This window comes from Balearica regulorum, chromosome 2, assembly GCF_011004875.1.
Source record: "Balearica regulorum gibbericeps isolate bBalReg1 chromosome 2, bBalReg1.pri, whole genome shotgun sequence".
NCBI classification, from domain to species: domain Eukaryota; kingdom Metazoa; phylum Chordata; class Aves; order Gruiformes; family Gruidae; genus Balearica; species Balearica regulorum.
In genome coordinates, this window is record NC_046185.1 from 13,326,432 (window position 1) to 13,342,170 (window position 15,739).

General features: G+C 45.5%; 1 protein-coding gene across 3 annotated transcripts; it reads left to right on the forward strand.

The window, feature by feature from the left end:
• The first annotated feature begins 205 nt into the window (after positions 1-205).
• On the forward strand, positions 206-11,975 carry C2H8orf76 (chromosome 2 C8orf76 homolog). 3 transcript variants are annotated; one of them, XM_075743376.1, is made up of 6 exons: positions 206-556; positions 678-773; positions 3,350-3,493; positions 4,356-4,807; positions 7,117-7,249; positions 8,378-8,832. In XM_075743376.1, exons 1-6 carry the CDS (start codon positions 443-445, stop codon positions 8,579-8,581), a joined length of 1,143 nt encoding a protein of 380 aa, XP_075599491.1. In that variant the 5' UTR covers positions 206-442; the 3' UTR covers positions 8,582-8,832. The 3 variants fall into 3 exon arrangements, with proteins under 3 accessions (XP_075599491.1, XP_075599492.1, XP_075599490.1); XM_075743375.1 differs by having other exon boundaries at positions 209-556; positions 4,290-4,807; positions 8,378-11,975; XM_075743377.1 differs by lacking the exon at positions 678-773 and having other exon boundaries at positions 208-556; positions 4,290-4,807.
• The last annotated feature ends 3,764 nt before the right edge of the window (positions 11,976-15,739 follow it).

Below are 15,739 nucleotides of genomic sequence, written 5' to 3' on the forward strand. Positions count from 1 at the left end.
CAAGGCCAGCGGTGCCTGGACTGCCACCGGCCCCGTTTCCAGTCAGCGCCCCGGCCCAGCGGCGCTCCCCCCGTGGCGGGGGGCGGCTTGGCACCAGGACCGCTGCCGGCTCTCGTCTCGCAGCCCTGCAGCGAGCGGCCGAGGCCTTCTGGGGGCGCCCGCTTCAGGCACCTAGTCAGCAGGGCCGGAGGGAGCCGGGCCCGAGCCGCGGCGGTCGGGACTACAGCTCCCGGCGGGCCGCGCTCCTCAGCCCCTCACACCGCCCTGCCTAAGATGGCCGCTGCCAGCCACGTTCCCTCTAGCCCGCGCAGCCCTTAACTCGGTGCCCCCCGGAGGCTCGCCGCTGCCGCGCCGCCGCCCTCGCTGGCCCTCCAGGATCGGCAGCCCGGCAGGGGGCGCGCTGCCGCCGCGCGGCGGGGGCCGCACCGGGCGGAGCGGCGGGATGGAGGCGCTGCTGGCCTGGCAGTTCGAGGACTCCCTCTTCGCCCCGAGCCGGGAGCGGGGCCCGGGCGGCGGGGCCGGGCCGCCCTGCGGCGCGAAGCACTGCGAGCCCCGCGTGAGGAGCCGGGGGGGGAGCGGGGGGCGGCGGGCGGGCCCGGCGGGAGCGGCCAAAGGGGCGGCCTGGGTACGGCGGGGGCGGCCTCGGCCCCCCTGACGGGTCTGTGCTGTGCCCGCAGTGGTTTTGCAGCGAGGCGGACGGCGGGGAAGGCGGCGGCGGGCTAACGGCCAGCAAGTTCCGGGCGGACTGGGCCTACCGGCAGCAGGAGTTGGAGGTATTTCCACGGCCCTCGCACGGGCCTGGGCCGAGCCTGGGCCCCGGTCGGTGGAAGTCGTGGGGGTGTAAACTGGGGTGAGCCTGTAGTCCCCGGTGTGCTGAGTGAATGTATGTGTGTATTGATATAAAAGCCTCCCCGCTGACCCACAGCCGGGAGATGCTGGAGTCTGTGGGGCGGTTACATCAGGCTTGATGGCTCATCGTTTTTGCTGAAAGCATGACAGCCCCACGGGGAGTCACGGTGACCTGGTGAAGAGCTGTCCTGTAGTCAGGCCATGATGGTTAACTGCATTCTGGCCGTTCCCCCAGACAGGTGTCATCTTTCCGGCAGTCAGCAAGAAGTCAATGTAAACTGGCCAGAAATGCCGCTCTGCACTTGGAGCTGACCCACATCGGGCTTGCACATCCACGTGTTTCAGTAGTGAGCAGAGCTGTTGTTTGTGGCCACGGAAGTCACGGTCAGCCAGAGTTAAGGATGCAGATATGTCTGCTCTTGGGGTAGTACCATCTCCCACAAAGGCTGTTAAATCGCTGGCAACCACCTGGTGCCGCTCACCTTTCTCAGAGCTCCCCCCGCTGTCAGGGAAAGCTGACTGTAGTTGTCAGGCTCCTGACATTTGGCTTATGAGCCTCATCGTTAATTGTCCCATCTCTCTGCTGCATCCCCTCGCTCTGGATGGCTTTTTGTGCCCTTGGGGTGCATTTATGTTCCTCATTTCTGTTCCTGCCTGCTGTAGTCCTAGACCCTATCCTCAATGCCTGCTTCCTGAGCCACATTTCTGATCATTGATGCTCTCCTACCTCTGTAGTTCTAGTTGCAGGATCCAGTCTTTTGTTACCTTGTTTCCTGGTTGAAATCAGCTGCTTCTGCCCTTATTTCAACTGTAATAGCTTCTTCCAGACTATGGTTTGCATTACAGGCTCCCTGATTTGAAAGCCCCCAGGCCGGCTTCCCTCTCTACTCCTTTTGCCTTGCCCATTGGATTTGTGGATCTTTTTGTACCTCAGCTGGCACTGACTTCTGCTTTTTAATGTTACTCCAGTACTACTGCTGCCTTGTCTATACCTGGCAGATGCTTTCCAGTCTCAGCTGAGATGCCCTGAAGGGATTCATAAAAGTGTGCTGAGAAGAAAGATGCTTCAGGCTGCAGTCAGACATGGCTGCTGACCCTCAGGAAAAGCAGATTGCTCTTTGCTCTGTGCTGTGGTGCCCTCTCGGGAGAGAATGACACCCTCTCAGATCTGTTAGTGGAACAGACCATTGCTTCCTAAGCCTTTTCTGCCACAGTGATCCATCTTTAAATGTCTGGTCTTCAGTCTTATTGCTAACCTGAATCACTGTGACAGAACCAGAGCTAGACTGCACATAAAATTACAGATTTGAGAGCACTGACCTTAGAAAGGGGGCTGGAAATAAGTAAATGGGGGCAGTAATCTCTTCGTTCATTGTGAATACTTTTTTACTTCAGCCTAGGCCACTTGACGGGAAATGCCACGGACAGCAATGATCTAAGCTGTGCCCTTTTTTAGGATATACCTGACTGTAGAATCCGCTTGGTATTCGTAATGCCTGCTCCTTGTCAGGTTTGTCACGCAAGGCATAAAAGGTGTCCTGCAACCCTCCTCTGATCCACTTTCACCAGTGGCTGCTGCACTCACCAGGCAGAGGGGAGCTTCCTCTTTTGCTTGAGAAGGAATGCAAGCTTAACACCAGGGAAGAAAAGTATTTCAGCCATTTTGCTAGAAAGTATTTAGGATACGTCGCCTGGCAGCTCTTTCTGTTAGAAGCATTCAAGTTTGCAAGGAATAATTAAATATTCATTTTGAGAGATGGGAGAATGAGCACTGCTCTTTAGTCTTCTGGTCTGAGCACTTACACAAACAGGGAGGAACCAAGATTCCAGTCTTAGCTTCACTGAATACTTAATTTAATGTATTTAAATGTTAATTGGAGTCCTGGTGAGTGCCCTGAGCATTCAGCTACAGAAGTATTGCTCATTCTCGTCTTTTTCCTTAGCCCAATTAATATTTAATTATTTTATGCAAATTAGAACCACCTTACAGGAACGATGGAGATTCACCTTCCTTGTGGTATTATTCAACTTGCTGATTATTCATCTGAGGTGAGGTACTTGCAAGTTCAAGCCTTCCCATGGAGAATGTCGTGGATTTGAAAGAAGGCCTCCCCAAATTTAGGATGAGCGCTCTGATCATTGAGTTGGTAGCTGAGGGGAAGATGCTTTGTGTCACATATTGCCCAAGTCCGTAAATGATCCCTTCTGGATCAGGCCTGCTGGAGGAGAGCTGGACGGATGTGTGGTGAATCCTGCCAGAGTTTAAACACAAGTTGGGATTGGGGTTGCTCATCACTGTCTGGGCTTGGCTGTGTAGTACCAGGGCCCTCGTGTGTTGCTGGCAGAGGTGGTAGTTGAGTCTGGAGAAATGAAAATGTGGACTTCAGTTCCTGAATTCCCTTTGTGACTGTAGTCATAAACAAAACATACTGTCTGGCTTGCTTTTAAGTGAAAATCTTTCACTGTTTTGTTTGGCTTTTCTTTTTGTCAACACTACTAGAAAGCCCTGTGTGAATACTCAAACTGCTTACTACTCTTACCTCCCAGTAACATTGCGATGAGACGAGATGTCCAAGAGGGCCAGGCTCGGTGTTTATCTCGCCTAGGAAGGCACAAGGAGGCTCTCGCTATTGCAGAAAAAATGGTAAATAATGCAGTTGTTCTTTTAGGCTTTGAACATGAAAATATTGCCAGTAGTTCTTTTATATAGACCATTTTCTGGAAAAATAATCTTCATGTGTATAATCCTTCAGGATGTGCAGTGCTCAAGAGTATTTGGTAAACAGAGGGTAACTGTCACTGCAGATACAATCACTCTTTAGAAATCAGAACACCCTGTACCACAATGAGCTCCCTGTGTAGGGAGGCTGGTAGTCCTGGAAGGGACTAAATATCATGCTCTGCCAGGCAGAATTAATGTAATGTAATAGGAATTATAAGAAAGGGGATAAATGAGTGCTTAAGTCTTTCCACTCTAAAAGTGATGGTTCAAAACTCCCTTTTATTTCCATATACTCGCTGCCAGACTGCCACCAAGAAGAGTATCTAACCACAAATTGAGTTTTTCCCATAAAGAAAAAAGTCCAGAGGCTCTGAAGTCTGCTAGAATTTTACTGCTACTGTTTATTTTATATAAAAGGTGTTTATACTACAAAGAAGGGCAGCTGTACAAAACTCTGAAGGCAAATAAACAAATGACAGCATTCGGGGCCTTCTTGCCTTTCAGACTCCGGGACAATGCAGCTAAGGGAATGCTGTCAACTTGATTATGCATGATCTGTATCACGTTGTATCGTTTAAAATTAAAAGCAGAGTTTTGTACAATTTAAAAATTACCTTTAGTGATATTTGTGTGTCATTATTCAGGGAGACATTTTCTTAGGCTCTGAAGGATGATTCTGTTCTACTCTTGGTTTTAATCTATTATCTTTTGTTTCTAGAGAAACAGCGCTACTAACACAGATCACTTAACGACGGTTCTCAACCTGCAGTTTGCCATTTACCAGGGTCTGGAAAACATAGGAAAAAAGATCACGTGTCTGCAGCAACTGATCTGCTTACATCCTTTCAACCCTTGGTACTGGAAGTTACTTGCTGAAGCTTATATGAGCCTTTTACAGAGTCTGTCTCCACTAGTCATTCCAGAAACAAATCTGAATCAGTCTGAAGAGGTTAGTGTAAGTGATAGTAGTTTCAAAACATCAACTGGAAGAGAGATTAATTTGCAGCCTCACAGATCAGATGACCAGAAAGAAGGCCCTTGGCCCAGTCTTGCTGCAGAAACAAAGAGGGAGAGTGCAGTGACTTGTGGCAGCAGCCAAACCGTAAAAGAATTCCTCTGCACTTTGGAAGAACCGGAAAGGAAGGACAAAGGGAAACATGCAGCCTCTGGGTCCTGGGAGCAGAACATGCCAAAGAAAGTTGGGATAAAGGCATGTGCCTCATTTATTAGAGCAAGGTAACTAAACATATTCTTAGAATAATGTTAACTTCTCACAATCAAGAACAATTTAAAGCATATTTTCCCCAGCCTTAATATTTTCAGTTTACATTTTCAGTTCAAATGTTTGTTTCAGCATTGGCAATGCTAACTTAGAAGCACCCTGCTATTGCTTCAGATCTAAAAAGCAAAATCCACTGGCATGGTAGCTGTGAATGACCTAAATCTGAGTGGAAAGAGTAGACCAGTGTTGTACGCTGTTGAGAAGTACAGCATTTTTAATGACCTTATTGTATGAATCTTTTCAAGTAATTATATACAGCAGCCTGTTAGAGCGTGGCTGTTTCCTGCTTTAGTATTAAAGACGCAGCAGCAGAAGTGCCCCAAAGGGAAAGCCAGCCAGTCTTCCTTCTGCGAGTGCCACCTGTCTTATTTGCTTGAAGCCTCATGCTTGAGTGAAAATGGGTTTTATAATAATGCCCCAATCTGCATAATGGGTGAGGTTGAAGAATTAACTCTGTGACAGCTGATTGACAGGGCTGCATTAAAATGCTCTTTCCTTTTCTTCCCTCTCTTCCTAAAACTCTTGCACACAACAAAAATCCCCAAAACATAATCTTTCGAAGAGATAATTAGGAACTAGTTTTGTTAAAATAGTCTTGGATTTTTTCCCCGCCTTTTGCCTCTCAGTAATGTATTAGTCACCAAATGTATTTAAAGCCATTTTATGAACTTCCAAAAATGTTTATGGAGAACACTTTATAACTTCTCTGTTACGGTAAAACTTAAGAAATATAAAAAAAAAGATATAGTAGCTTTTAATTGTACTCAGACAATTACAAGAGATGGTGACTTTCATTGCTACTTGAGAGAAGTTAATAGATTTAGTACTGATATTGAATATTAAAGCTACATTCATCTTAATTTGTGTGGCTTGTTTTGGTGTGTATGGTTCAGCATTGAGAGAATTATAAATCATGGGATTTGCTTGCTTGGCTGCAGTTTCACAGAGTGTTATTGTGGTTTATATGTGCGGATACACTTGTCCAGGGTGAGCTTCTCCCCTGCCCAGGGCTTCTGCATTAAATAGGTTGTCTAATATTAATTTTCAGATCTGTTGGATTTTAAGTGAGATGTGGATTTTCCATGAACGTATGTGCAGGGTAAATTGCAACTGGAAAAGGGATGTTAGTATTGATTTTTGTCAGAAATAAGGTTCTGTGTAAACCATCACGTATAATTGACTCTTCTAGTTTTGCCAACCAAAAAAAACCAAAAATTGGAGAAATGGTTTTGTTTCATTTTCACTGAGATTTCATTCTTTCTTACATTATGCTGATGCAAATTTTGAAACAAAAACACTTTATAAACTAAAAGTGCTTTCCATTTTTACTTTGAATTTCCCAGTCAAAACTTTACTGAATTTACTAATGGTTTGTTGGCTCAGACTTGTAAATTGTTATGTTTATAATGCTCAGGTGAAAACATTCATCTAAGATCTCAAGTCTTCTCTTTATAAAACTACACACCTTTATTATAACACCTGCTTCATTTAACTTTGGTAAATGTGATAAAAAAAATTGTTCTTGTTCTTTATGCATAAAGCTTGAATTAAACATAGTTTCAGTAACGATATTGCTAAGTCCCAGTGGTCCCTTGGTTGAATATACTTAGATATTTCCTCTGCTGACATGTTTTACAGTCCTCTGGAAACTGCCACTGCTCTCTGTGGTCGAGCAGTGGGTGACAGGGTCCCTCCGTGACATGAAGGCACGTTGTGAGCACGTCTAACCCTCACCAAATCGTGATGGTGACTTCTGGGGCACTGCCTTGAACATAGAACTTTGGTGAAAGATTTTAGAAAGTATTCCAGAGTTGGCCTATGTGGGGAGGATGTTTAATATTTGTCTAAACCCCCCAAATTTCTAATTTTTCATATTACAAAGATAATCACTGCCATGGGCAGCAATGTGCTGCTGTCTTGTTAGGCCTTACTAAGGATGTGGGACACCTGAAGTACTGCAGTTAATGCTAGCGGATCTGAGCTTCGCTGTTGAATACATGGGGGAAAAAAATGTTTGCTCAGAGCAACCAGAGATACTTGGCATATTGTTTTTCAAAAGTACTTCTCAGTGCTACTGTCATAGCACGGCTATACCATACCCATAACAGATTGATAGAGATGTGTTAATTTCTTTGCAGTTTTTGCAGTCAGCAAAAGTTATGAAGAAGAGCTGTTTTAAAATATTACATTTTGGCTGGGTTTAGGTTTGCTGACTTACTCTTTTGCCAGCTGTGCCTTTTTTTAACTGCCTTTTTCATCTCAGGCTTTTACTTCAGCTAACCCAGTTGCAACAGTCATCCTTTGCGCTAGAGAATAACACAGAAGGTCAAAAAGAAATTGATGACAGAGTGACACGACTTGGTTTCAGTGAAAACTCCTTGCAGTTGATGACCAAGGTAAGGGGACGTGTTGTTGTGTGCAAGCTCTCAGCTATATGGAGGCTGGTTGAGGTACCTGAGCCAGTTCAGCACAAAGTCCCATGACACTCCCCTGCACTAATTAACTGTGCCAGGAAGCAAGGTAACTTAGCTGGGGCGGGTTGCCCTGGTAGTGTGTTACCTTGAACTGACAGTGATACCTATATAATGCTGGCTTGTGTCATGCAGGTGTATCTCTGTTCTGCTGAAATTCTCCTTCCGGGAATGTTCCGGCTTGTTAAGTTTCTCATTGGACTTGTATTTACAGATGCCTCATGGCTGTGCGTTTCCTGGGACGCAGATTTTATCTCAGAAATTGTAGATGCCACAGAGTGAATCACAAGTATGAAATGGAAGTGGAGGTTACTTTGATGGTCACAGCAGTATTAAACACTTCCAGAAAAAGTATTAAACATTTTCAGAAAAAGCCAGAGACATCCTTTTACATGATTTCTTCGCTCTTTGATGTACTGCATTGGAGTTTTAAAGAAATACAGAGGAGGAGAGTAACATTGCATCACTTTATTCATAGAGACTAAATATTTTTAATGCTATTTAGAGTTTCTGACTTTTATCTTAATGAACAAAGGAAGCTAGTGAGATTATAACTTTGCTGTCAGTATTACAGCTTTAAGTTAGTGAAAGCCAAGCCATTGCCGGGTTGGCAGGCAGTCTTGTGGGATGTCATCCGTAAGAGGGCAGTAACATGCAGGCTATCTCAGGGAAAAGAAACTTCTCTCCTTGCTTCCCTCTGTCCAACAACCTCAGGAGGAGATCAGAGTATTGGTGCTGTTGCAAGATGAGCATTGAATGCAGAGTTGGTGTTGAGATTTCCGCAGCTACTCCGAGAGTAAAAATCCCCACTGTGCAAGTGTAGCCAGAAGCTGGGCAGGGTTGAGCAGCTGCGGCACCCAGGCTCTCGGTTCTCTGTGTTTATTGCAGAACGCAACAGGCAGGCAACTTGATCGTGACTTGGAGACTTCTGGGTGGCATGTTGTTCATGTGTCAAGGGCTTTTCTTGTAAAGATCTGTTATTAATGTCATATTTGCTGTTTTCTCTGCAAGTTATTTTCTGGTTTCCCATCTTCATTCTTACTCTGTTTGCAGGTTATGGGGCAGGATCTTATACCAGAAAAACTAAAAGAGGAATTTCAGGGTGAGGTAAAATGCATAGGCCCTTCAGCGCTGTCATCATTGGTAACTGCATCAGCCACAGAATTTGAAATCAAGTGGTTTGGTAATCTCCAAGATGATTTATGTCACTTTGACAGACAATTCTATTCAGATATATATATATCCCACCTTCAGTAACTTAAAGGTTTTGTTGTATTTATTCTCATATCTCCAAATGATTATGGAATGACATATGCAATAAAGTTCATATTACATTTTTTAAGAATTCTTCTTGTATATCTTTTAAGAATATAAATCTCTGCATTTAAACTCTTAACATCTCATAATTGTCTTTGTTCACTGATTTGTTTGTATTTAAAATAGTAAGTAATCCAGTATAAAATCGAGCTTTCAGAGGCATCTTTCCATCATAAACCTCACCATGTTGCGCTTGAAGCGTCTGTGATTTTTTGGGGCCTGCGATGCCAGAGGGATGGAAGGCTTCCTTTATAATGTCCAGTTTAAAAGTTTCTTGATATCAAATTCTACGTTGTTGCATTTAGAGCCATGGAATTAGCCATTTTCTTAATTCTTTTTTTTTTTTTTAATATTTCCCAATTAATTGACATTATAGTGATTTCTTGTTTGGAGCTGGATAGCTAGAAATCATAAATGTTTTTATGCTGAGAAATTGTCAATAAGAATAATTCTGTGTGTTTTAGAAAAAAAATGTAAATGGTAGATATTTTAACTTAGAACTGGAAGGAGATTTTCCTTCTTCAAAGCTAATTGTTTTTTGCAAGTGTAGAAGTAGCTGTAGTCTTGTCTTCAGTGTGCTTAGACGAGGGAGGAGAAGAAAAACTGTCAACATTGTTTATATGTGCGGAAGAGTGTTTAGTCAGATCATATCCTTTGTAAAACCCTGTAAGGAAGATCTTTGCTGTGAAAACTGGCAGTGTTGTTTCTGCGTCATATAGCTCCTTACATTGTGCTTTCCAGTTGGTAATAATATCACTTTGCTTTACTTTCTGAAGCATCGATGCTACATGCTTTGGGCTTCCACAGAAGAAGGTAGAGATTATCCCATAGTTCCTTTTGCTTGAAATAATTTACATTTGAGGCAAACAAGGTGTGCTCTTCCCCATCTTCTCTTAAACTGAGACTTAAATTCTTCGTGGCTTTTTGTAAAAGTGTTCTTTAATGGATATAGTTTAAACCCAGAAATCTTTAGGCGTAATTTGCTGTGACTTTTCCTCATGTTTTCCTGTGTTTTCTTTCTGAAGTACTAAAGAGTGCCGAAACTTTAAATAACTCACCATATGTGAACACAGTTTGTATCTGCTACTTTTAGGTGAATTTTAAAGGTTTAAGATACTTTCAGGGAACCTGTCACTAACCCTTGGTGTGGTATAGCCCTCTGCTAAGTTGACTGTGAAACCTCTCCAGAAAAATGGAATACCACCTTCAGCCATGTCAAATTATCTTTGATAGTTTGGTGACTTAATGTAATTAAAACACATCCTGGTCAGCTTGTTATGAAAGATGATGACTTGGCAAGTATACTTGGGTAAGCATTAATGCACTCATAATGCATTACAGAATATTTGGTTTAGTCATGCGTGTGCTTTGCTAGGTGGAAATTTTTGTCTGCGTGTGTAGAGCACTGTATTCGGAAGGCAGTGAAGCCCGCCTGAAGGGCTGGGCATGCTTTTAAGACTAACTGATGTCATAAGTTTTCAGTAGAGACTGACCATAACGTGCTGTAAATTAATTACGATGTTTGCATCAACAGAGGATGTCTTACAGCAAAGACACGGCAAACGTGGAAAGCTTAATGCCAAATATGTCAGCAAAAACTGGAACAGGGACTTCTCCCAGTTTCTTCTTAAACTTCAGGTCACGAGTAGCCACATAAAAAGTTTTATAATTTGTTTTGCCACAGCTCTCGAGTAGGTTCGGTAGTTGGGACACTGGAATGCAGCTTTTGTGGAACCAGGTCTGTATAGATATTTGATGGGAACTCGCCAAATGATTTCCCACAGTTTAGAAAGTGGGAATAGGTTTGGAGCTGTTTTAGCAGCAAATAAAATACTTGCCAAATGTTGTCATTTTGTGACTGAGATGTCCAAAATACGCAGCGGCTAGCCAAGGTGATTTGGAAACTTTTGGTGTGCGTGCAGATTGTTTGCTGGAGGTTGTCTCTCAGACTGGCAACACAATGGTTAACTCTCCCTGGCTCTGGGAGTAGAAGGCAAGTGGCAGCTCTTAAGAACAGGCAGTATTTTCTCAAACATAACAATAAAGCAAAAATGTTGGTTTTAACTACTGCAAAGAAAACAACACGAATGTTGTTCTGAACGTGTCGCATAGTTACTGTTCCAAATAACCAGTGTTTATTGCACTGGGGCCATGAAATATTCCTTTGTCCCACTTGTGCCTGGCTATCTCTCATCTCAGCTACTTCAATTCCTCCTTTTTTGGTGGCCTGCTCCTTGCTTTTTTGGCATGCCACTTCTAACTTTGGTTTTCTGTTTCTGATCATATCTCATGAGTGGCTTTGCATTTCCATCTTGCATTTGAATGCCTCATCGTTGGTTGTACGTTCTGCATAATTCTACATCTGCCTGTAATTGATTTCTTCATGTTTTGGCTCTTACGATATTATTATTGGTATTAGTACTTGCACCAGTACTCCACACTGACTTGACTTAAAGAGCAAATTTTAGTATTCCAAACTGCAAGTGAGAATCCGTTAACAGTTACTGAAGTTTGATTTTGTTACTTTAACACTTGCTCATGTTACAGATGCCTTGGGAAGGACCTTCTGACCCTGGTTCTGATACTTCTGAAATAATTGCTGAGTACACAGTCTAATTGTGTATCTTGCTATCGAGTGTTTGAATACCGCTGGCTTTGAGGTGAGGGAGTACCTTAATGCTGTAACTAGCGACATTAACACAGCTTTCTCCATCACAGCACCATAGAATGGTTTGGGTTGGAAAGGACCTCAAAGATCATCTAGTTCCAACCCCCCTGCCATGGGCACGGACACCCTCCATTAGACCAGGTTGCCCAAAGCCCCATCCAACCTGGCCTTGAACACTGCCAGGGATGGGGCATCCACAGCTTCTCTGGGCAACCTGTGCCAGTGCCTCACCACCCTCACAGTGAATAATTTCTTATGTATGTCCAATCTAAACCTACCCCCTTTCAGTTTAAAACCATCGCCCCTTGTCCTGTCCCTGTGTGGTGGGTTTGACCCTGGCTAGCTGTCAGGTGTCCACCTAGCCGCTCTGTCACTTTCCCTCCTCCACACAACAGGGAAGGAGAAAATAAGATGGACAAAAAAAAGAACTTATGGGTTGAAACAAAGGCAGTTTATTAATGAAAAAGCAAAGGTTGTGTGTGGAAGCAATGGAAAACAAAGTATTTATTCTCTACTTTCCATCAGCAGGGGATGTCATTGTAAAAATGAGTATGTGAATAGACTGAGTTTGCTTATAAGGAATCAAGACTTGTAACTTGAGGTCCTGTTCGTGCTCTGAGCCGAGAACCACCTTTATTGCTGCCAATAAAAAAGGGGGTTCAGCTAGTGCCTACTTTTCCTGCCTTCTTTCCAGTACCCACACACAAACTAAAAATCGCAAGCAAATCCATTTTGGTAACAATTGGCAACCCAGGTGGGACTCTGTGGGTTCCCAACCTGTTCAGCGTGGTGATGGTGTGAGTTCACCCGATTGTCCTTCTGGGATCTGCCTTCCCTGGGAAGGTACTAAAACTGGGGGCAGCATAACTCATGAGGGGATTCAATAGGTAAGGTAGAACGGGGCTTACTGCTGGAGGAAATTCGGGGGGAAAACGGAAGAAAATTGATGGTACTTCTGGCCTCAGTAAAGCTTGAACTGTAGTTCTGTGTCGGGGTGAGTGGTCTGCTGGTCTTCAGGAGGGGACATCCTCTGGGACATTCATTTGATATGAGTAAGCTGACCTTCCTGCCTCACGTGTGATATGGTATGAGGCAGAATTGCCTCATGGTAAATCCCTGCTGACTACTCCCCATCACCTTGTCCTTCACAAGACAAGTTGGAGGTTGTTTCCAGGATCTGTTGCTCCACCGCCTCCCCAGAGCTGGAGGTGCAGCTGGCAGGCCTAGGTCATGCGCCTGGTCATGGCAGGGGACGGCACAGGAGGATGGTGTGCAATGGTCCAGGAAGGAGGAAAGCCTGGAATAAAGCTCTTTATTTTCTAGGAGGAGCAACAAGGGAAGATCAGGGCACACTCTTTTTCAGAAAAAAAGCAGCCTGAGCATCCAGCTCAGGGAACGCACCCTGCAAAGGCCCCTAATTGCCCCCCCAGAGTGCTCATCTGGGCTTTGCTGGGGCCCATTGGAGGTCCCTGATGCACTCCAGAGGTCCCCCTGTTCTACAAAAGTCTAGAAGTCTAAAAAAAAAAAACTTTTAAGTATAAATTCACTGCTGTAGATATTCTGGAGGTTTGTTTATACTACGTTTATTCATGATTTTTAGCCCCCATCACCCACCTCTAGATCCTCTTCATCTTCAAAATAGGCGAGAGTCTGAAAATGCAATAATGAGGAGGATTCCAGTTCTTGTTTTCCAGGTCGTCATCTGACTCTTCTTTGGCAAAATTAGAGCGGATGAATCCCCTCCTGGGGCTTCCTCCACTCCTCCACATGCTCATAAGAACAGGCTCTGACTTGGGACCCATCTGTCAAGATGGGTGCTCAGGGCAGGAGAAGCAGCATGATTGAGTGTTGGGTGCCAACACCGCTGGGTTTGGGTCATTGTTGCACATTGTTCTTCATCGCTTCATGTCGTTCCTGCTATGTTACTTCCTAAATGTACAACTCACATCACAGATTATTTTTCCCCCAAGGTTAAATCTCCTTGAGGCACATACTGGATGTCTCCATCCTTCCTCATCACCCATCAAGTACACCCAGGTCCTTGAGCAAAGACAATCCCAGGAATGGGTTTGCCTTGTCCCAGGGGAGGAGCAATCCACATCACCAGCCACTTCCCCACATGCGCTACGGGGATCTTATCTCCTCTCACAGTATGTAGGGGTTTTATTTGGGCAGGACCAGGACACTTGGCAGATCCTCTGGTGTTGACCAGCCAAGTGGCTTCTGCTAAATTTATACCCCAGTGCTTCCACGCCCCATTGCACAACGCTCTCAATGTAGTCTTTAGCAGTCCTTTATATCTCTGTCTTTTCAGAGGCTTGTGGGCCGTAGGGGGATGTGATACACCCACTCAATGACATGTTTTGTGGCGCAGGAGTTTGTGAGTTATTTTGGAAATGAGTCCCCTTGTCTCATTCAATTCTTTCTGGGGTGCCATGTTGCCACAAAATTTGCCTTCCATGGCCTAAGATGGTGTTTTGGGCAGTGGCATAGTTTACAAGGTACGCTTCTAGCCAACTGGTAGTTGCTTCCAGCATGGTGAGTGCGTCCACCCCTCGATCATGAGCCCATCTGCATATTGCATCTCTCCCCAGATGTCCCAATGTTTTGTGGGCCCATCGAGCTACAAATAGCTCGCCCTTCGCTCCCAGTCCAGGTCCACCTGAGCTACTTCAATTCTGACAGCCTTGTCTACCTGTTTGTTGTTTTGATGTTCTTCAGTGGCACGGCTTTTGGGCATGTGAGCATCTATGTGATGCACCTTTAGAGTGATGTTTTCTACCCAGGCAGTGGTGTCCTGCCACAATGCAGCGGCCCAGATGGGTTTACCCCTGCGCTGCCAATTGGTCGTCTTCACTGCTGCAGCCACCCCCACGGGGCATTAGCACCATCCAGGAGTCAGTATAAAGATCGAGTACTGGCCACTTTTCTCATTCAGCAGTCTCTAGTTGGATGGCTTTCGCTTCTGCAAACTGACTTAACTCAACTTCTCCTTCAGTGGCTTCAATGACTTGTCGTGTTGGACTCTGCACAGCAGCTTTCCACTTCTGATGGTTTCTTGTAACACGACAGAATCCATCTGTAAACAGAGCATAACGCCTTTCACCTTTTGATAACTCATTATACAGTGGGTGATGCCTCTTGGGCATGAGCCACCTCCTTGGCAGTGCTCCAAAATTTCTGCCTTCTGGCGAGTCCATGATCTCTTCCAGGATTCCTGGGCAGTTGGGTTTCCCCAGTCAAGCCTGTTGTGTGATCAATGCTACCCACTTACTCCATGCAGTGCTGGCTGCATGATCCCCAGTAGAGGGGATGTTTCTTTTGAACAGCCAGTGTAGCATGGGCCATGGCGATGCCAAGAGGAGAGATGCTTCTGTGCCAGCAACTTACAAAGCAGCTCGAACTCCCTCCTACGCTGCTAGGCTCTCTTTGTCAGCCGGGGGGGTAGTAGGCAGGGTACACAGCTGTTTGATCTTCTCTGTGTTCACAGCAGCTGCACCAAAATGCTCTCAGCCTGTCCTCATAGGAGAGGTGCTCCAGCCCTCTGATCAGCTTTGTTGCCCTCCTCTGGACTCGCTCCAACAGGTCCATGTACTTCTTGTACCGGGGACCCCAGAGCTGGATGCAGTACTCCAGGTGAAGTCTCACAAAAGCAGAGAGGAGGAGCAGGATCACCTCCCTTGACCTGCTGGTCACACCTCTTTTGATGCAGCCCAGGATCCGGTTGGCTTTCTGGGCTGCAAGTGCATGTTGCCGGCTCATGACTAATATCTCATCCACCAGTATCCCCAAGTCTTTCTCTGCAGGGCTGCCCTCAATCCATTCATTCCCCAGTCTGCACTGACACGGGGCATTGCCCCAGCCCAGACGCAGGACATTGCACTTGGCTTGTTGAACTTCGTCAGCTTCGCATGGGTCCCCTCCTGCAGCCCGTCCAGGTCCCTCTGGACGGCATCCCTTCCCTCCGGCCAACCAGCTGCACCGCTCAGCTGGTGTCACCCCAGACTGGCTGAGGGTGCACCATGCGGTGGCTGTGTTCAGCCCTGCCCTCGCAGCGGATGGATGAGGTATGCCAGCATCCTGCTGTGACCTTCCTGACAGGCAGTTTCTGCAGCTGCCTGTAACTGCATGTTCCCCTCATCACTGAATGATCAAGCTTGTGGGGGCCTGTTAGGATTTTTGGCATAACTCGTTGTTGAAATTGTAAACTCTTGATTGTTTTCCGTCAAAACTGAAATTCCATTTGATGTTCAGGTTCAGCTGTCATCCAAACTAGCACAAGCTGTACCCCTGATCCAGGGCTGAAATCAGCTCTTGGTAACTCAGTGCTCCTCCTGGGTTATTCGCTTGTCCCTTTGCTACTTTTCCTTAGCTGTGTTCTCCAAAACTTCTGTAGGCAAACTATCCTGCCCCACATTGATGAGAAGAGC

Bases quoted from the DNA above. Each gene is read 5' to 3' on its own strand.
- C2H8orf76 (XM_075743375.1), top strand. From the start codon at position 443: ATGGAGGCGCTGCTGGCCTGGCAGTTCGAGGACTCCCTCTTCGCCCCG. The intron at 557-677 runs GTGAGGAGCCGG...CTGTGCCCGCAG, and splicing joins CGAAGCACTGCGAGCCCCGC to TGGTTTTGCAGCGAGGCGGA. The intron at 7,250-8,377 runs GTAAGGGGACGT...CTCTGTTTGCAG, and splicing joins CCTTGCAGTTGATGACCAAG to GTTATGGGGCAGGATCTTAT.